Consider the following 20,953-nt stretch of genomic DNA (forward strand, 5'->3'; position numbering starts at 1 on the left):
GTATCCTGGTAAACAAATTAAATCACTTGAATTAAATAATGAAAACAAAAAATCTTTATGGTTTTATTTCCATGTTTTGCAATTATTTTGGTTTATTTCCATGTTTTGGATGTTGTCCTCACTTTGATATTTACCGTATATACTTGAGTATAAGCCAACTCGAGTATAAGCCGAGACCCCCTAATTTTTACCCCAAAAAACTGGAAAAAGTTATTGACTCGAGTATAAGCCGAGGCTGGGAAATGCAGCAGCTGGAGGCTGGATCCCCTGAAAGACGTCTCTGCTGAGATGAGAGAACGGGGTGGCAAGCCACCGAGAGAATGGGGCGGCCTGCTGTTCTCTCGGTGCAGCACGGCAGAGGCTGGATCTCGCGAAAGAAGTCTCTGCCGAGAGAATGGGCAGCAAGCCTCCACCACCCCATTCTCTCAGCGGAGCGCTCCACTGCCCCATTCTCTCAGCAGCTTGCCACCCCGTTCTCTCATCTCAGCAGAGACGTCTTTCGGGAGATCCAGCCTCTGCCGTGCTGCACCGAGAAAACAGCAAGCCGCCCCATTCTCTCAGCAGCTTGCCACCCCGTTCTCTCATCTCAGCAGAGACGTCTTTCGGGAGATCCAGCCTCTGCCATGCTGCACCGAGAAAACAGCAAGCCGCCCCATTCTCTCGGCGGAGCGCTCCACTGCCCCATTCTCTCGGCGGCTTGCCACCCTGTTCTCTCATCTCGGTGGAGAATTCTTTCGGGGGATCCAGCCTCTGTCACCCCCTTCTCTCAGCTGCCCAGCTGAGAAGGGGGTGACAGAGGCTGGATCCCCCGAAAGAAGTCTCCACTGAGACGAGAGAACGAGGCGTTGGAGCGCTCCGCGAAGTATGGGGCGGGGAAGCTTGCCGCCCATTCTCTCAGCGGCGAAGACTTCTTTCGGGGGATTCAGCCTCTGTCGCCCCCTTCTCTCAGCTGCCCAGCTGAGAGAAGGGGGTGACAGAGGCTGGATCCCCCGAAAGAAGTCTCCGCTGAGACGAGAGAACGAGGCATCTGAGAGAAGGGGGCGGCAGAGGCTGGATTCCCCGAAAGAAGTCTTCGCTGAGAAAATGGGTGGCAAGCTTCCAGCGCCCCATTCTCTCAGCGGAGGCTTGCAGAGGTGGCGGCGGAGCTGCGCGCGCAGCTCTCCAAACCGCCGCCGCCCGTTTGGAGAGCTGCTGCCTTCGTCCATGTTTGACGAAAGCAGCAGCTCTCCAAACTGGGGGGTGGAAGTTCTTTTTTTTTTTGTGTTCACTGGAGTATAAGCCGAAGTGGATTTTTCAGCCCAAAAAGTGGGCTGAAAAATTCGGCTTATACTCAAGTATATACGGTAGTTGTTTGGGAATATATTTTTAAAAAGAATTTGTAAAATTTAATTCTAAATCCATCATGAGCTGCTGTCATCCTTCTATGATCTGCCTATTAGTTGCTATTAATTCTTTAACTTGTTTTGGATCTTCATAATTTCCTCTGGAATAGGTTTTATACAGGTAGTTCTTGACTTATGACTACTTACAAGCCCCAAATTTTCACTGGTAAGCAACATGCTTGTTAAGTGAGTTTTGCTCCATTTTATGACCTTTCTTGTCATTGCAGTTTTAAGTTAGTAACACGGTTAAGTGAACCTGACCTCCCATTAACTGCTTGTCAGAAGATTGCAAAAGGTAATCACATGACCATAAGACACTGCAGCTGTCATAGACGCCAGTTACCAAGTGTCCGAATTTTGATCATGTGACCATGGGATGCTGCAATGGTCGTAAGTGTGAAAAATGGCCACAAGTCACTTTTTTCAGTGCTATTGTAACTTCAAATAGTCACTAAAGGAAATAAGTCAAGAACTACCTCTAATTCTTTTTTTCGCATTTTTTGTGAGATACCTCTAATAAATTTAATAGTGCCTTTTTAGTCTATGCTTGTTCTTATGACCAGCTTCACTGATGATAATTTGATTACGCATGCTTTCAGCATGTGAAACTATAAGGCTTACTTTATATTACAGACATTAGTTGAGTTTGCAAACCCAAATAGCAAAGCACAATCACATACACACATCCCAACCCTGGGCACTAGCAAGCACAGCAAAATGGGCTCAGTTAAATTAAAATGACTTAAATTAAAATGTCTTAGTAGGTATCTGTGAAGAACAAAATATGCTCTCAACTATTTTATGCAAATCAATGAATCACAGCTGATTGTATTTATGGACAAACAACATTTAGAATATATGAATGATTTATTCACATCAACAATCAGATATATGAGGTGTTAGGCAAAGTTTACACTCTATAGTATTGCCAAGCTGATGCTACAGCAAAAGTGAAATGTATTGAATATATAGTCCAACATCTTCCAATGGTAGGCAAAGTACAATAATTCTACCTTCTCTACCTCTACCTCACTCTTTCCTCTATGTTGCCCCAAATTATTTTCATGTCATTGTAACAGCAATCTGGTAACAAGATGCCAGCACTGAATCACCTCAGCTGCTTATGACTAATCCTCCAATTGGTTATTAAGGTCAGAAAGATACTCCCCCCAAAAAATTAATGCAAAAGTCTTTAGATGCTAGCAGTGGTACAAATGTCTACATTCAACTTGTTTTGAATAGTTTAGGTCCTCCTTTTATTATGTCAGTCAAATATTTTGATAAGTGCACTTCCCATCTCTCATGACTGAAGGGATATCCACCTCTCATGATTCATGGGACATACTAATGTTTCCAAAATTAAGATAGAATTTGCTTAATATGGAAGGTTAAGACATATATACAAAATAATTTTGGTCAAAACAACATATTGCTATAAGCAACACTTCCGTTCAATGTCTAAATTTCTTACTCACAGAACTCTTACAAATGAATAAGAATAGACACGTGGAGGCCATGTAGGCCCCATTTCAACTTAGATTAACACTTGCATTACAATGCCATTACAGACAAATGTGAACGAGTGCTAATTGGACACTGACTTATTGGGTCAGAACATTGTTATTGTAATGGTCAATCATTTATAAGGCTGTATTACTGGTACTTTAGAGCCTGCAATGCCAACTAGTTTGATGACCAACAAATGGGAAGCATCTAGTCTGAGCAATAGTTGTAAAGCAAACCTAATCACATTCTGCAGAGTTTCAGTGGAAAGTTCTCTGTGATTAAGTGATCATCATGCAAGAGGACAACGATGTTAACTTCAAATTCTGTGAGAAAAAAAATATATATTCTGGAATTAGCACAGATTATTAGGTCTACCATCTGGAGTACCTGTAGCATAAATAAAGTTACTAGTAGAGCAAAGCAAAAACAGTATATATTTAAAATAATAATAATATAAAATAATATGTCCTAAAATATTATTCTAAAATATACCTAGCAATCCAAGCTTTTGCTTTTGCTTAAACTAAACTCATGTTGGGAAAGGGGGTAAAACATTCTAATGTAAAACTTTATTTGAATAATCATAATAATCATATTGGAGCTTGAAAGCACTGCTTTTCTATAGCAGAATCTGCTTCAAAACAGTTTTCCTACAGGGATCAAAAGTTTCTTCATCTTGATTTCGTTTTGGAAGTCGCTTCAAAGCTGAACTCTTTGTACAATATTCCTGACTGAGCAGAAACCATTTATACGTTGCTGTTGATACAGCATAATTTTTTGTTATGTACTGATATGCTGTAATTTAATGTATTGTTTTATATTGTTTTAATCATAGATGTTTTTATTGTTTTGTTTGCTGTTCATGTGTTATATTATGCATGTGTTAGGAGATGAGCTGAATTCAGTGGATACCAGACGTATCAATCAACCACAGGCCTTTATCAAAATTTGTGGAGGAATCACATTTGAAATACCTTTATACTATAATGATGATCACTACAATTCCAAAGAGAGTCTGTCAAGAAAAGAAAGGTGATACAATACAATCAAATGGCTGGACAGCACTACTTGGGAGATCGGTGTGTGGTGTAGTTGGTTCACATGGTGTGGTAGGATGGAGGGTTTGTTGTCACTGTGTGTTGGGGGGAGAGAGCACGGGGGGAGGCTCAGCTAATCTCAATGTACACGTGTTGTACTTTGACAATAAAGGTTTTATTTATTATTTATTTCTTATTTTACAAACAAAGTTAATGAAATTGCAGCTTGTTTTTATCTCAGAGAAAAGTCAAGTAAAGGAAAACATGACGGAGCTATGTACAGCTGATATCCTACCAATGGGTTTTTGTTCTACATGCTGGGTGACTACAATGGAAATAAAGCATTAGACAAAAGTCCTGTTTGTATGGTTTAACAGTTTAAAATGCAGTTCTTACCAACTTTGAAGTTTGTAGTTTCCAGTGTAGGACATGTAAACAATCTTGGAAAGACCATATAGATTGGAATAGGCAGATTTCTGCAGACATCGCCATCAGCAATCTGAATGTTCTGAATCTCAGTGGCGTCTCTAGCATAACCTTCTGCACAGCCTTTGTAAAAACGAGATACAAGCGGCATTCAGAGCCCCCAACTTACTAAATAATACATTATAACGCAGGCAGGTTTAATAATTAAACATTCATCATCAAGATGTCTCTGAGTCACTCATACAGGTTTGGTGCCTTTGAGGAGCTGTTCCAAAGCACTCTAGACCTGCAGGAGGAACTTCAAATATGAACTGTATTAAAAATTAATAAAGTTAATTTAGTATCGCACAGATCTGAAAGGTTCGTTTCAGTTTTCTGGAGATGGCTTCACTTTGGAATTAATAAAAATTGCACCAAAGCTTTAATTATTTTTACATTAGATTGGTAACTGCCAAATAAACTCCCACCAGTTTGTTACTAATATATACCATTATCCCAACTGGAAACATTTGGATGTGGATGAGGGCCCAGCTATCCTCTAGCCTGTCCAACTATCCAGAATGACAGAAGCATTTGACAGTCACAACTCGAAGCACAAACTTCCGATTCTGTTCTCCAACACCAATTTATGCACTGGCAGACATAAAGACATACCACAGGTTTCCACTCGAACCAGCTGGAGTTCAATGCTTTTAACAGCAGCATCTGAGCTCACCACTATCAGCTCCCCTGTTAAAGGCTGTGTTATGATGCAGTTTGTTGAATTGAGATGACCTCTTATGAGAAATTTTGGAAGCAGTGCTCTCTAAAGGCAGAGAGAGAGAGAGAGAGAGAGAGAGAGAGAGAGAGAGAGAGAGAGAGAGAGAGAGAGAGAGAATGTAATTTATATATGGTAATTGTAAAAATTTTGTTCTTTTCACATATTTTCACTTTCTGGCATAGCTATTTGTCTCTTATCCTCAATTCAGAGCGGAAGAGAAAAGAAATTACATTTTGCTCTTTCAGCATCTCTCCTTATCCCATTCACTATCTTTTCTTCAAAACAGAAGTGAAATATATGTAAGCAACAGGTGCTTTTCTAAAATATGTTTAATCTGACATGCAGTTAACTCCTCAGACATTAAATCTGTAGGGATAGTTAACTGAACTATAATATACAGAAGACTAGGCACTTCATAAAGAATGGGTTGGATCCATACTTAGTCATCTTCACACCGTACCTACTGAAATCAGTGAAACCTAAATTAATTATAAGATGCGAATCCCCTATAGAAGCCTTATATAAAGCAGGACACGCTCATTTCAAATGAAGAGAATGTTAATGGCCCATTCCAGGAAACCTCCCAATGTCTTCTTCGGGAGTCTCAAATGACATATAAAGGACAGGAACAAAGGCCTGCTTCCCAAAGCGAAGATCCGTTTCAAGCTGTCAGGAACCCTTTGAAAAGCAGCTCCTTTGGGATTTTCTCCCAAGCAGGGATGGCTTTTATTGAGTGCTGGCTCTATCAAACCTAGTTTTGCTTAATTGATTTTTCCCCACACTGAGAAAGACCTATTTCACACACACACACACACACACACACACACACACACACACACACACACCATCACTTGGAAAATTAAACGGATTTAGATCCTTTAATAAAAATATTTTCTTCCCTCACTCCATATGCTCCTATCCTTCCTCCAGCTATTTCTATACAATAGGGGTTTGTGCAAATCATGGTTTGCCCATCTCAGATACAATGGCAAGTTACATTTTGCCACTAAATCAAAAGTGGAAGAAAATTGGAGCATGCAAATGAAGAAGCACATGAGCACAAAATTCTTTTGTGTGGTTTCAGTGTTTGGCCCTGTTCTACTGCTCTGGGAGCATTTTGTTTTGTTTTTTCTTTTTGTGCTTCAAGTTAGTATGGATTCCTTGCAACTATCTAGAAAAGTCTCTGCAGTTTTCTTGGCAAGGTTTTTGGAAATGGTTTGCCACTGCCTCTTTTCTAGGGCAGAGATAAAATGACTGGCCTAATACCACCCAGCTGCTTTCGTGCCCAGGTGGAACTAGAACTCAGTGTCTAGTTTATTGCCTTTAACCACTACACCAAACTGGTTCTCTAAAATTCAATAAACTTAAATTCAATAAACTTAAAATGGTTCTTACCTCTTTCACATTCTGCAGTGTTTCAGGAGTAATAGTAAAGTCTACAGGGCTTGGAGTTGGCTTACCTTTCTGAGGCTACAAAAGAATGAAAAGAAAGTTCAGAACTAAATCTAGTAGTCATTTATTGAGAAAGTACATATTTGAACTCATATATTTTATGTGTTCGAAGAGCTAGAATAAGTCACTACTAGAATAGTCTTGGCAAGAGGTTAACCAAGCTTCACATGGATATAGTACCTGAAGCATGCTCTAATCAAGCTAAAAAGTAACATCTAAAAATTTTCTACTCCATCTAATGATAATGAAAAGCAAACTCATATTATAACTCATATTATAACCAAGGCCAGCCCAGTATTTTAGGGCACCGAGTGTAGTATCAACTATACATACAGTATGATATTATACTGTGAGCTCATTATTAAGCTCAAATTCCTATTCTTGTTTTATTTAGCAGATTTATGTTCTACTTTTCATTTAGGAGCTTTGAATGACTGGCTCAGTTACTCTGCAAATTTCTATGACTGTGTGGCTTAGAATCTGGGTCTCTGCTCTTAGTTCAGTTTTCCCTTTACAGCACACTGGCTACTGCTGGACCTATGTAGAACTTCTCTACCTCCTTCTTCAAATGTATGTGTACACGAACATTTATATATAATTTTAAGTCATGCAAACACTGCTAGAAAAGTAGTAATTATGTTGCCTGCTATAAGGAATACATGCTTGCTGAACAAAGTACAAATAGGTATGTAAACCTTGTGTTTCTTCTCTAAAAGTAAGTTGTAGTCAGAATGGGATATTTTTTTTAAAAAAATGTTACGCTGAAGCAAGAAGAGATAAAGTTAAAAATGAATGAATGAATGCTGAATGATCATAGATGACCTTGGATACCAAACATGATTGATATGAAAGAAATACACTGATGCGGCTTAATCATATAGACCAGGGGTGTCTAACTGCCGGCCTGCAGGCTGGATGTGTCACGAGGAAACTGCGCCCACCCCACTGCCGGCAATGGGGAAAAAGTTCCAATACATCGTGAGTTTGACATGTCTGATATAGACAATGAATGATCATCAAATTGTGAAACAACCGTATGAAAAAAGAATGGATGGGAAGACTTAAGAACATCATGATTGAATGCAGTGGTTGAGATCCTGAAGAGATCTTCACTTGTCAGGATAGAGAATGGGAGGCATGGTGTTACATTGGTTCTCTCCCTTCCTCTGCAGCCGGTTTCCAGTTGGTGTTGATAGGGGTGGTAGTGCTTGAGCCTGAGGCATGACTTGTGGGATGCTATAGGTTGTAATGCTTTCATCCTTTCTGCTTAACATCTACATGAAGCACCTAGGTAAAGTGATCTGTCAAAACAGATATTATCAGCATGTAGGTAATACTCAGTTGTGTACTTCAACTCTGCCACTGCTGTTAAGGTCTCGTCTCTGTGCCTGAAGACTGCTGGGGTCTGGATAAGTAGGAACAGATTTGATTTATTTATTTATTTATTTATTATTTATTATAATATTTCTATACCGCCCTTCTCCCGAAGGACTCAGGGCGGTGTACAGGGCAAGAATAAAACATAAAGTTACAAAAATTAAAAAGTTATTAAATACATGCCCATAAAAAACAATAAATACATTAATAAAACCCCCAATAAAATGATAATAAAAACCCCAGCAATCCCACCCTCAGGCCAGGCCGGCTTGTTCGAACAGGTATGTTTTCAGATCGCGGCGAAAGGAGCGAAGATCCGGCGCCGTCCGGAGCTCAACCGGTAACTGGTTCCATAGCTCCGGAGCGCCCACAGAGAAAGATCTCCCCCTGGGGGCCACCAGTCTACATTCTCTGACCGGTGGCACCCTGAGGAGTCCCTCTCTGTGGGAACGCACAGGGCGAAGGGAAGTTGACGCCGGCAGCAGGTGTTCCCTAAGGTACTCCGGCCCCCTGCCATGTAGGGCTTTAAATACCATAACTAGTACCTTGAATCTCACCCGGAAGACAACTGGCAGCCAATGCAGCTCACGGAGCAGAGGTGTGACATGGGAGTATCGGGAAACTCCCAACACAACTCTCGCGGCTGCATTCTGTGCCAGTTGGAGCTTCCGGGTGGTCCTCAAGGGCAGCCCCATGTAGAGAGCGTTGCAGTAGTCTAGTCGTGAGGTCACGAGCGCGTGAGTGACCGTGCATAGATCATCCCGGCTTAGATAGGGCCGCAACTGGCGCACCAGGCGAACCTGGGCGAAAGCCCCCCTAGTCACAGCTCCTATATGGTCTACCATTGACAAGATTTACCATTGACAAGACCAAGTGGTTGTGTTTCCTGGTTTTTCTAGTGCTGTGGATTTTCACCTTTAGTTGTGAATGCACTCCCCCACACAGAGCTGGTGTACAGGATGCAGCTGTGACCAGGAAAGATTTTAACAGCTTCATCTGCGTTCTGTGCCCCTTCTTGGACTCAGAGTCCCTTTCTCATAGTTATTCATGCTTTAGTCACTTTGTGTAAGAACTATTGCAATCTGTTCTATATGAGACTGCATTTAAAGACAACTCAGAAGCTGTAGCTTGTGTAGAATGTAGCAGCGTGGGCTGTTATGGGTATGCTATATAAGCTGAGTTTCATTCTGCAGAGAAAAAAATAGCCATACTGTAGATCTGCTTAACTGCATTAAGTTCATACGCTCCTCTGGGACTTTTCTATACAGTCCATCTACAACTGAATGAATATATTCACAAGTGTCTAGCAATTAATTCCTAAAAGTAAACTTACTGGTGAATGGACAATAAATTCACAAGATTTTGTCAAATCCTTGGCCAGGAGAGAACGTCGCATATCACATCGAAGAGTATACTATACAAATATGCAAAACAGAAAGGTTATTATCCTCCTCATGAAATAAAAAAAAATAAATTTTTATTACCGGTTACTTTAAATTTTGTAAATTGGTATTTTATTTATATGTACTATAATTTGTATCTACATTGGAAATCCTGCCTAGAAATGCATTATTTTAAAACGTTAGTAGTTTAAAGTAAGATATATTCTAAAAATCTTCCCAGTTCAAAAAAAAATTGGGCATATTGTTGAAAATGAAATCCAATGAAAACAGGAATTAAAAACACAGAGCAAATATAGGATTTCAGTCATCTTTTGCTACTGGGCTAAATTCAATTATCATCTCCCTAAAACTATAGTATTAATAAAGGCACGATTAGAAATAAAAAATATTGCAAGGAAAAAGAGTAAGGATAGTTTTTTTCATAGGACTATATTAATGTCTTGGATAAATTTAAATAATCTGCAAAAGGAACGAAAGCAAATAGTTTTGAGACACAAATTTCTGCAGTAAAATGATTAGCTCAAAGGAAGCTTCCATCATAAATCACAGTGAGTTTTGTTAGTTAAACCTCCCATATGTTTAACCAATAAAAATATAGTAGATTAGACACTGAGCCATATCAATTCTGAATTAAAACTTTTGCCAGAGAGCTTCCGTTATGCTATACTGTACCTTACAGGAAGAAACTTCATTTGTAGAGGTCTGTGCTTATGTTAGGTAAGATGAATCTCATTTTTTAAAAAAACACAGATTGTGCAAGAAGTCTGTACATTTCTATGAAGAATCTCCTCTTCAGTATTTTTCTGATTTGCTAGGAACTTTAGTTTGCTTCATTTTAAATAATAGAAATATGAAGAAAGTATTTGAAACTGCAGTTTTTCGTAGTTGTTTTTGGGATTCTTTAAACCTGAATCAAATAGACCAAAGAACTCACGCCATCAGACAACTCTTTCTTTCATTCTTTTAACGGCATGAGTTTCCTGGGCTTAATCTTTAAAAAAAATTAAAGCAATTGTGTACAAGCACCATAAAGAGCAATGTTTTCTTAGACTATCATCTATTCTCACCTGGATATTGACAAAAACTCCATGGTAAGTTTCATAAAGAATTTTGCCTCCTTTTACTTGCAGTGGGAACTCAAAAGGAATTTCTGTTTTACCACTAGGCAGTTTTCCAGATTTTACCATTTCTACTGTATTAGTAATCAGTTGAATAGGCTGCAAAAACAAACAAAAAATTTAGAAAGACTAAATGTTAATTGTCCTTCGTAAGCAAAAAGCTTATGAATTTCTGAAAATGCACATTTTTAAAGGTATCTTAAGAAATAGAGCAGCAATCCTGTCCATTCGGGCTCAACTCTTTGAGGTTACAGAAGTATAGTGTGTAGACTCAATTGCAAACAATACTAGACACTGTCTACACATTACATTAAATTCGGCATAGGCAATCTATATTCTTATATGCTCTACTGAGTGGGGAGAAGTTTTCTGCTTCCACCTGCTCTGGCCGTCACTTCCTCCCTTTCATATGTAAGAGACAAGAATAGATAGCAGAGAGCCTCCTGCATCTATGACAGGGGTGTCAAACTCAATTTCACTGAGGGCCGCATCAGCATTGCGGTTGCCCTCAGGGGGCCGGGTGGGTGTGGCCTGGGTGGGTGTGGCCTACTGGGTGGGCATGGCTAGAGTGCGTATGGCCTACTGGGTGGGCGTGGCCAGCTCTAGATCGTTCGCATCAAGGGTGCCTATGGGGGCCTGGGCAGGAGTGGGACAGATCTGAGGGTCTCTGGCAGGAGGAGGGTCTCTGGGCCAGGGCCAAGGCAGTGGGGGCCGTTCCCTCACTGTTTCCAGGATGGCTTCGCAGGCCACATAAAACCACTTCGTGGGCCAGATCCAGCCCCCGGGCCTTGTGTTTGACATGTCTGATCTATGAAGCTTTCCAAATGGTATGTGGTATATGTATGTATGCATGCGTTATGTGTGTACACACATATATACATACACACACATGCTGCTCAGTCAGGCAGCTTATAAATTTAAAAGATACACTCATGCATATATATAATCTTTTTCATTTGTACATAACGGCTTTCAAAAATAGTAAAAATAAAAAGGCTTATGTTACATCTGAAATAATCTGCACAATCTAATTGAAAAATTAAGACATGCTTACTGCTCAAAATTCTCAAGATCCAGTTAAAATGTAGCTACTGTCCACCCCTTCCACTTCAATATTTATGACTAGTCAGATCAGGACTGCATTTCCTATCATATAAAATGAAAAAGTATTTTTCCCCTCATCTGAATAGTTCTTTAATTTAACTCAAATAATGGACGTTTTAAATGTAGGGACACAAGGATAAGTTTGTTGGTATAGTCACCATCCAGCTCATTGTTTTTTCCCATACTCTTTCTACCTATTTCATTAACTGTGATCTACTAAGATACAGGCAACTTACTAGTCTCAGATAGACTATAAACATTTATGTTTACTACTGATAGGCAAAAACCATAAAGCTCAACTTATATAGTTTTGCTGTATATAACTATTAAACTAATTCATCTGTACCAAGAAATTAAGCTAGTCTATTATGAAATAAGCCCAGATAGTAAATCAGTTGTAATTAAATTGGTTTGGGTTATTCCAACTTCCCAACTATAACCTATTTCAGAAGAATGTAAAATTCTCGTGTCAGAAATTCAGGAAAGGGGGAAATCATTAATTTAAATGTAAAAAGATTAAAAGCTTTTATAATAAAAGCATAGATTTATATGTGGCCACATTGATGAAAGGTATATTTGCAAGCACTGCAAATGATGGATAGCTTTTTGAATAGTGCCACATCGGCAGCAAATATTCTTGTCTTCTGGGAGAAACCCCCATTTTTCCAAGTGGTCTTTAGTTCTAGCCAAATCAGTGCACAGTCTATTTAAACATCTCCACATTGTGCTGATAATGGAAGTATATGGTTTTGATATTGGAAACAGCAAACAGAAGCATGTAAAAAAGAAAGTATACTTTATGCTTTGTTTCAATGATCATGAATATGCTCATCCCAACATATTCGCTGGCCAAAATACAAGATACTGTATAGAAATGCAACATGCAAGAAGTATTAAGAATAGCAAACAACACCCCCCCCCAAGTACCTAGTATTTTATTGAAACTTTATTCAATTTATATGTCCTCCCCCTGCCCCCACATAAAATGACTCTGGGAGGCCTTCAATAAAACCAACTGTTAAAACCAAATATTTAAAACCAATATTTAAAACCACTTAAATAATTAACATAAGTAAGAACAAGATTGTGGAAGGTGCCATATATGGTGCTGCAGGGGATGACCAGACCTGATTAAAAAAAGATATTCTGAAGGTTTTCCAAAATGCCTTAAGGGTTGGGGCTAACCTCACCTCATGGAGAATGATGTTCTAGACTAGAGAGTGGGTGCCATAGCAGAAAAGACTCATTTCCTGGGTCCCCTCAGCTGTAATGCCTTAGCAGCTGTGACATGCAACATGCCTCTCCTGCTGAACCTAATGGGGTGGGTAGAAAAAAATCAGGGAGACATGATCTTTTAGATAACCTCACCCCATGCTGTGGAGGGCTTTCAAACCAGCAAATCAGTAACTAATACAACTCACGGAGCAGAGGTGTAACAGTGTCCTAGGAAGTTCCAAAACTTCCCATGCTACTATATTTTGCAGATACTGTTCAAAGGCAGTCCAATATAAAGTCCACTGGGAGATTACCAGGTGCAACTGTGAGTAGAACTTCATGATCTAGGAATAGGCACAATTGCCACATAACGCAAGGTTGCCTAATGGCTCTTCTGGCCATGATTGCGTCTCCTCCTTGAGCAGAAGTCAAGTCCAGAAGGACACCTCAGATTGCAGACCAGGTCAGTTTGGAGCAGTGCAATTTCATCGTGGCAGAAATGGTAAAATTTCCCAAATTAGAAGGCTCTAAAACTCAAAGCCACTCATTCTTTCTTGTCAGGGTTCAGTTTAAGCCTGTTGCTCCCCAACCAGCCTCCAGGCATCAGGTCATGACATCAAAAGCATCACTTCGTTTGTTACAAGCAGAGATACAGTTGATTATCATCAGGATGCTAATAATATCTCACCCCATAGTGACAGATGATTTCTCCTAGCAGTTCCATATAAATGTTAAACAGGAGAGAGCACAAAGCTCTGTGGCATCCCACACGGTAGGGGCTGAGTGTGGGATCTTTAACCAGTAAGCAACACCGACTGCTACTGGCAACATGAGAAGGAAATGAACCAGCATATGATGCTGCACATTCCCAATCCCTAATACCAATCCAGGAGGATACCATGGTCAATGTTATTGAAAGCCACCAAAAGGTCAATGATACCCAGTATGGATGTACTATCCCCATCCTGCTCCTGAATGCTGACTGAAAGGGATCCAAATAATATGCTTCATCCAGGGTCTGTGGAAGCTACTGTGCAATCACTTTCTCCACTTCCCTAAAAAGGGAAGGTTGGACACTGGTCAAAAGTTGTGCGGTATGGTGGGATCCAGTAACAGTCTCTTAAGGAGGGGGAAAGGGTATGAACCAACAATTCTCTAAGAGATAAAGGAACAACCTCTCTTTCAAGGATAAATTCAACACTGCAAGAACCCATGCTCGTCATCCCAGGTAGCCTTGGTCAACCAGAAGGGTCAAAACGGCCAAACTCACAGCTGTAAGGACCCTTGGGCCCAAAAGACTCAACCATTCCCAGATAACAAAATAAGACTGTGCTCCAGGCATCTCCACAGGACTTGAATCAAAGCTGGAGTCTAACAGGGAACAAATTTGAGTGGGTTCAGGTCATCCAGAAAAAGGCCACTGGGCAGAAACCAATGAATGCAATAAGAGCAGAGAAGTATTGTGATTTCATTACCCTTACCACCACAAAGTAGATCTTAATAGCAACTCTCATCTGTGCTTGATTGAGTTCATCCTCTGTTGACATCCAGAAGTATTCTAGATGTCTTCTCTTCTCTTTCATCTCCCTCAGCATCTCCATAAACCACAATGAGGGAGCGATGAGATCCATTAGAAACAAGAGATCACATGGTGCAATCTGATCTAAGGCTACAGCTGTCATCTTGTTCCAAATGGCAACTAAAGGCCTTCACTGGACCATACAGTAGATCCTCTGGAACACTCTCCAGGACCCTCTCCAGGGTTCCTTGTGGGCCCATCAATTGTCAAGGGTGCATTGATCTAATAAGTACAACCTCCTTATATTTATATTCTTCTCATATAAACAACAGTTAAAAAAAGTGCTCCATAATCCATGATTTTTATTGTTTGTACCTTAACAGAATTGCAGAATGCTTCAAACACACCAACACTCTTAGCACTGAGCTGCAGATTTACAGATCCATCCATTGTTAATGAGATTCCCTGATGCTGGATTGAATCTTTACTCGTTATGACCACCACTCCGGTGAGAACTTCCTAATTGGGGAAAAATTGAGAACATCGTATGAATCAGTTTGATGCTACTTCTTACATTTTACATATTATCATTTAAGTATAACAATACAATATATCCAAGAAATACTAGTACACTTAGTATGTCAATATATTGTATGAACTTTCTTGATTAGTTGGAAGTAGGTAATATAATATTATATTAAGCAATATTTTAAGTAATATTAAGTTGGCTTGCAAAGGTACTCTTCAGTTTAGGTATCTTACTTTGCATAGAATAGTGGCCAAAATGTGCTAAAATGTGCATCAGCACTGTATCCTTACAGTTAGCAGAGAATGCTGCTAATGCTATGGCATGACTCTAGCTAAATCTGATCACCTAATTTACTCTTCCTTTATTGTATCAGAATAGTTTTATGCAGAAACCTCTTGCATGATGCGGCAGAGATTAATATTAATGGACCATTTGTTGACAATAGTATATGGAACATTGCAAGAGAAGCCTTGCAAGAGGGTAAATGGCAAAGATCACAAATGAATAAAATGAAAGAATGTATGTATGTTGGGCATTTATTAGTAAAGATAATATTTCATTCAGAAACTCAAGGTGGTGTACATAATGTATTCTCTTATTTTCCCCACAATAACAATGTGAGGTAGGTTGGCTGAGAATGGAATACAGTTTAGTCACATCATTCGTATGCAACACAAGAATATATGTAAATGAAGATGGTTTTGTCTAGATGTCATGCATGTGCATATAATAAAATTATATAAGATAGCATGAATTGGTGCTATCTACGTTGCTATGGATGTATATTAAAATAGGAATTCATAAGGTGGTGATAATTGCTTATTATAATTCAGTAAATAATGATAAAAGGGATTGGGTCATGTGGAATCCCAAGAATGAATAAGAATGGTATTATTTGATGTGTTTACTTAGAAAAGTCTTTAAAATACATGATTTGGTTTTCTGGTTAAGGCACCAGGCTAGAACCCAGGGGTTAGTGAGTTCTAGTCCTGCCTTAGGCAGGAAAACAAGCTGGGTCACTTTGGGCCAGTCACTCTCTTAATGCAATCCACCTCACAAGATTATTGTGGGGAAAATGGGAGGAAGAAGTATTATGTTTGTGGTTTTAAGTTATTTATAAACAAATAATAAAGGTGGAGTATTAATCTTTTAGAAGGCCAGATCCTGAAGTTGAAACTCAAATACTTTGGCCACCTAATGAGAAGGAAGGACTCAATGGAGAAGAGCCTAATGCTGGGAAAGATCGAGGGCAATAGAAGAAGGGGACGACAGAGAATGAGGTGGCTGGATGGAGTCACTGAAGCAGGAGGCGTGAGCTTAAATGGACTCCAGAAGATGGTAGAGGACAGGAAGGACTGGAGGAACGTTGTCCATGGGGTCACGATGGGTCGGACATGACTTCGCAACTAACAACAACATTAATCAATTAAGTTTATTCATGAGTACAGAAGATAAAGGATTGAATAGTATGGCTGAGTTGATTCCTTAGGATGAAAAATGTAGAAAGTTGGTGAAAGCCACAAGGATTATGAAAGGTTCTAAGTGTGGGAGAGATCACTGTCAGGCAGCATTAAAACTGAATCTCTTGTTTTTTTAAAAAAATATATAGTAAAAAAGGAGAGAAGTTAAACACCATAGTGAAAATCAAGTGTCTGCAGGAAGATAAAATATGAGTCCTATATGGAGACATTTTGGAAGAAAGATTAATCTCTCATAAGAATGAATGGGGGGAAAAAGAAAGAGAATATGGAAGCCACTTTGAATAGAATGATAATGTTGTTACAAAGTGCCACCAAAGCATTGTTACAACAATGAAAAGTATGAAAAAGGATGCTTGATGGAGTAAGAAAGTGAAAAGGCTGTTAATGAGAAAAAATGTTAAAAGAATACTTCATAAAATAAGGGTGGTACAGGATATTTTAATGCATATAATAAGAAAATGGAAGGTCAAAATAATGGAAAAGCAAGGAAGGAATGGCTATGATTTAAATAGTTGGATAAAGTACAGAATAATTTTGACCAAACAATAATTTTGGGGGGGAAGATTGAAAAATTAAACAAGAAACCTGTAGAATTAATATATTTAATATGAAATAATATTTAAAAATTTATATGGAAACAATATTATTGAAATAAATGCTATAAGAAAAAAAAGGTTGAAAAAAGTAATAAGCATTATGAAAATGGTAAACTGCAGGCAGAGGTGGTATAACTGGAAAATGATAAAATAAGAGTGGTTTGCTTATGAAATGATTGTGCAATGTTAAACATTTATGCGAAAATTGCATTTGAACTTAGTGTTTTGAAAAATGTTTTTCTTATTTCCCTATTTTTAAAAAAGCTAAAAGGCATGAATGGCAAAACTACTGGAGAATTAATTTAAGCAGGCATGTAAAGGTGTTTGGCAATATTTTGATTGAAAAAATATCTAAGGGGAGAACATTTGAGAAATGCAATGTGGTTTTATGCTAACAGGATCTCTGGCAATGAGATATATATGAATTTGAGAAAATTTACTGTACAATTCTTGATCAGAAAAGTAAAGTATACAACAACATGTATATTCTTGATGACAGAATGATTTGCATGAATCCTAAACAAGGCAAAAATGATTGATGTGTGTTGGAAAGAAAACATGTAAGGAAATAAATTGAATGCTTAGTGAATCACTTTGAACAAGAAGACAAAGATGTCCATTTGGTCGTTCACTGTATATATGAATAAATACTAAAAGAATGTGTGTGACATTAAAAGTGTATTGGCTATGGACATGAATATGTGTGTATGTTTATGTGAAGACAATGCCAAGAACAAAAAGGGTTTCAGAAAAATATCACATACTGTAGATTGTAAAATACACCACAGAGTAAACAAATTAATAAAAGATTATAGTTGTGCTTAACATAAATTATTCAATATTTACAGTAAACTTTAGAAAGTACAATGCAATGAAGTGAATAGTTCTGAGAATTAAGTGTGCAGTTCAAATCCATATATTGGATCAAATCCATAATCCATATATTAATAAACCATGCACAGCATTTCAGTGTAAAAGAACTGTAAACAATCTAAACAATTTACTCTGAAATTCTGCTCCTATATCACTCATACACTCATAATGTAAATTAATATAAACATTAATATAGTACTGCAAATAATTTATCAATGAAATATTTTGAATTGAAATGTTTGGATCTTTGGACAGCCCAGAAAGTCTGGGATTCAAAAAGTAGGGGCACTAAAGAGGTATCCTTAGGACAATTTTCTTTATTGGTTTTATGGGGGAGGAAATGTATTTTCAAAGAACTGAACTATATGCAGTATTCATTTTTATACTACATTTAGTAATCTCCTTACGTTATTTTAAGAATGCAAATGCAATATGCATTTGATTTACTCACACAATTATCATAGGTAGTGTATTTATTAAATATAAAAGTATAATTTCTTCAAACATTGTTTTTGTTCTTTTCGTTTAAAGTTTATCTTTTTCTAATAAATGGAATTACAAATTTCAAGATTCTGAGAAACCTAAGTATCAATTTTATCATTTGGATAAGCTGGGGGGAAAATAACTTCAAGACGTAATAAGCAATCTTCATGTTAATAATTATTTTCCTTCAGCCTTGTCAAGAACAGATTCACCAACCCCTAGATTGGCAACAGAAAAATCGTAAACAAAGCAGGCACTGAATCCTCTTTCTTCCTTTTGTGGAAAGCCCAAAGGCTGCTGAGGCAGGAAAGCATCTTCCTCTTGCAGTCAAATTGTAGTCCAGTTTCCTTATACAGGGAAAATAGTGCTTCACGCACTAGGTAAAATGACTGCTTGCTACAAGTTAATAGAAAATATTTGAGAAGGAATGAAGGAGCACTTCACATGGCCTTTTTATGGCATTTATGTATTAATAAGTTTATTATTATTACTCCAAAGTTTTTCAGTTCTGCCAATTTATTAGCAATCACCCCCAACTAGGTCTTTTTCTTATTTTGCAGAGGACGAGGGGAGTCCGAACTTTCACAACTCTATCTTGGCACAGAGAGAAATATAACTACTTTCCAGCAAGACTCAATGCCAGTCTTGGCAACTTTAAGATGAGTGGACTTGTTCATTGAGGAATCCTGGGTGTTGGAAGTCCACAGAGCTTTAAGTTGCCACGGGTAAAAAAAAGCCCACTGCTTTACACAACAGGCTCCCAATTCTGATCTTCTAAAATCTTGAACAATCTTTGTTACCAGGAACAAAGCCTTCAACTCCAAGACTCCTAGCCCATGATTTTTTTTTCTATGAACACTGGAGTTGTTCTCCTGCCTTCCAAGGCCATTGTTGTGCTTCATAAATAAAATTTACGGCTCTGGAGGGGAAAAAAAGAGAGCGCCTATAAAATGTTAGGGTTATCCCCAGTACTTTTTTTGTAAAAGAAAAAGGTGCCGGAACTCACACATGTCATACAACCCGCCTACAAGGTTCCATCCAAAAAAGGTGCCGGAACTCCGTTCTGAGCGTTCAATGAGAAAAAAAGCCCTGGTTATCCCCAACTTAGTTAATTATACCAAAATGCTACAGTTTAACCAAAATGTATAACCTAATTCTCACAAAATAAGATATTCAGGTGGCAAAGCGATGTTGTGTAAGTCTCGGTTCGAGTGTAGCTAGGAGGTTACATACGGAACTGAACGTCCAGGAAAAAAATAATCCTGCACACAAGATGTCAGGAATATGTCTTTCTTTCTTTTTTTTTACCCATCAGGAACGAGTCCGTTTTGGTCAGGCGGGCATCTTTTAATTCCACTCCCTCTTCCAGGAGGAGGATATCAGAATCATCCGACCGACCGCGATCTCATCCGCTACTCCAGACGCTGACACCCAGATCCTAGGGCTCCAGAAACCTGCGATCCTAAGGACGCTACTTCCCAAAAAACAACAACACAAACAAACCCAAAACCAAAACCCGGCTGGAAAAAGGAAAAAAAAAGACAAAGAGAGCGAGCTGAAACAACGACCCCTAAACTCCTAGGCGCCGAAGTCTTCGCAAATAAAATCAGTTAATCCCAAAGGAAGATCGTGAGCAGATTTCAGCGCTCTTTTCCGCCCAAATAATAATAATAGAGTAATAATAATAATAAAAAAACATCCCTCACATTCCGGCGTCTCCATATCGCCAGATTTGCAGGGCAGCCCCTTGCAAGAGAACGCTCACCCCGCAATGATACACCTTGTTAGCTCGCTTGATCTTGATGTCCAGCGTGGTACCCATTCCGACGACTCCCAACCTCGAGGGGGGGAAGGGGGAGGGGCACTCAGATCACGTGGCTTCCCAATCGGCCCTTTCCACGTGACTTCAGCCAATTCTATTTATTTTTTCCCCCCTCGGAGCAGGAAATAGGAGAAGCTTGTACGGCCGAAGTCCGTTGCCTTTTGATTTTTCCTTTCGGTGCTGACTCCACCCTGTGGCAGGGCGGGGCGCGCCGGCTGTCACATGTGACTCAGTTCCGCGGCTCTTAAGGCGCCATTTATTTTGCAGACTGGGCTGGCGGGGCTGCCTCATTCCGCTAGTCCTCGCTCCGCTTCGCCCGTGTTTCGGTCACCTAGCGCAGGGGTAGGCAAACCTCGGCTCTTTTATGACTCATGGACTTCAACTCCCAGAATTCCTGAGTCAGCGTAGCTGACTCAGGAATTCTGGGAGTTGAAGTCCATGAGTCATAAAAGAGCCGAGGTTTGCCTACCCCTGACCTAGCAGATCAGCAGAAGACGCGGAGGATTTTATGCGCGCGCGCGCGCGTGCGTGCTTTTGTCTCCTCTGGAATTTCAACCCGAGACTCCAAAGGGGGAAAAGCAAAGGGCGCCAACGAGAAAGAAATCAACGCTGCTACCTCCGCCCCGAAAACCCATTTGGCAGGGAACCCCATTTCCCAGCAGGCGTTGAAAAGGGAAGTTATGCCTACCTGACGTAGCCCGCAGGCGCGATGCAGGTGGCGGTTACGCCCATCCGAATGCCGTGTTTCGTTTTGCTTTTAGCTGTGTGAATGGCGGCTGATGTAGGTTTTTGTCTGCTAAAAAAAAAAACTTACTTATTTTTGATGAAAAACAAACCGGAATCGTGTGTAAGATAATTTCACTTTTGGAT

The 20,953-nt window shown here is 39.3% G+C and overlaps 1 protein-coding gene across 3 annotated transcripts; it reads right to left on the reverse strand.

The window, feature by feature from the left end:
• Window positions 1–1,027: 1,027 nt before the first annotated feature.
• Window positions 1,028–20,184, reverse strand: VPS26C (VPS26 endosomal protein sorting factor C). Of its 3 annotated transcripts, XM_081326939.1 has the most exons (9): window positions 20,027–20,074; window positions 19,062–19,180; window positions 14,675–14,818; window positions 10,411–10,560; window positions 9,274–9,354; window positions 6,507–6,581; window positions 5,006–5,156; window positions 4,322–4,474; window positions 1,028–3,211 (listed from the first exon to the last, which is right to left on the reverse strand). In XM_081326939.1, exons 2-9 carry the CDS (start codon window positions 19,161–19,163, stop codon window positions 3,129–3,131), a joined length of 939 nt encoding a protein of 312 aa, XP_081183065.1. In that variant the 5' UTR covers window positions 19,164–19,180; window positions 20,027–20,074; the 3' UTR covers window positions 1,028–3,128. The 3 variants fall into 3 exon arrangements, with proteins under 3 accessions (XP_081183065.1, XP_081183066.1, XP_081183067.1); XM_081326940.1 differs by lacking the exon at window positions 19,062–19,180 and having other exon boundaries at window positions 20,027–20,184; XM_081326941.1 differs by lacking the exon at window positions 19,062–19,180 and having other exon boundaries at window positions 19,968–20,086.
• Between the last annotated feature and the right edge of the window lie 769 nt (window positions 20,185–20,953).

This window comes from Vipera berus, assembly GCF_964194415.1.
Source record: "Vipera berus genome assembly, chromosome: 4".
NCBI lineage: Eukaryota > Metazoa > Chordata > Lepidosauria > Squamata > Viperidae > Vipera > Vipera berus.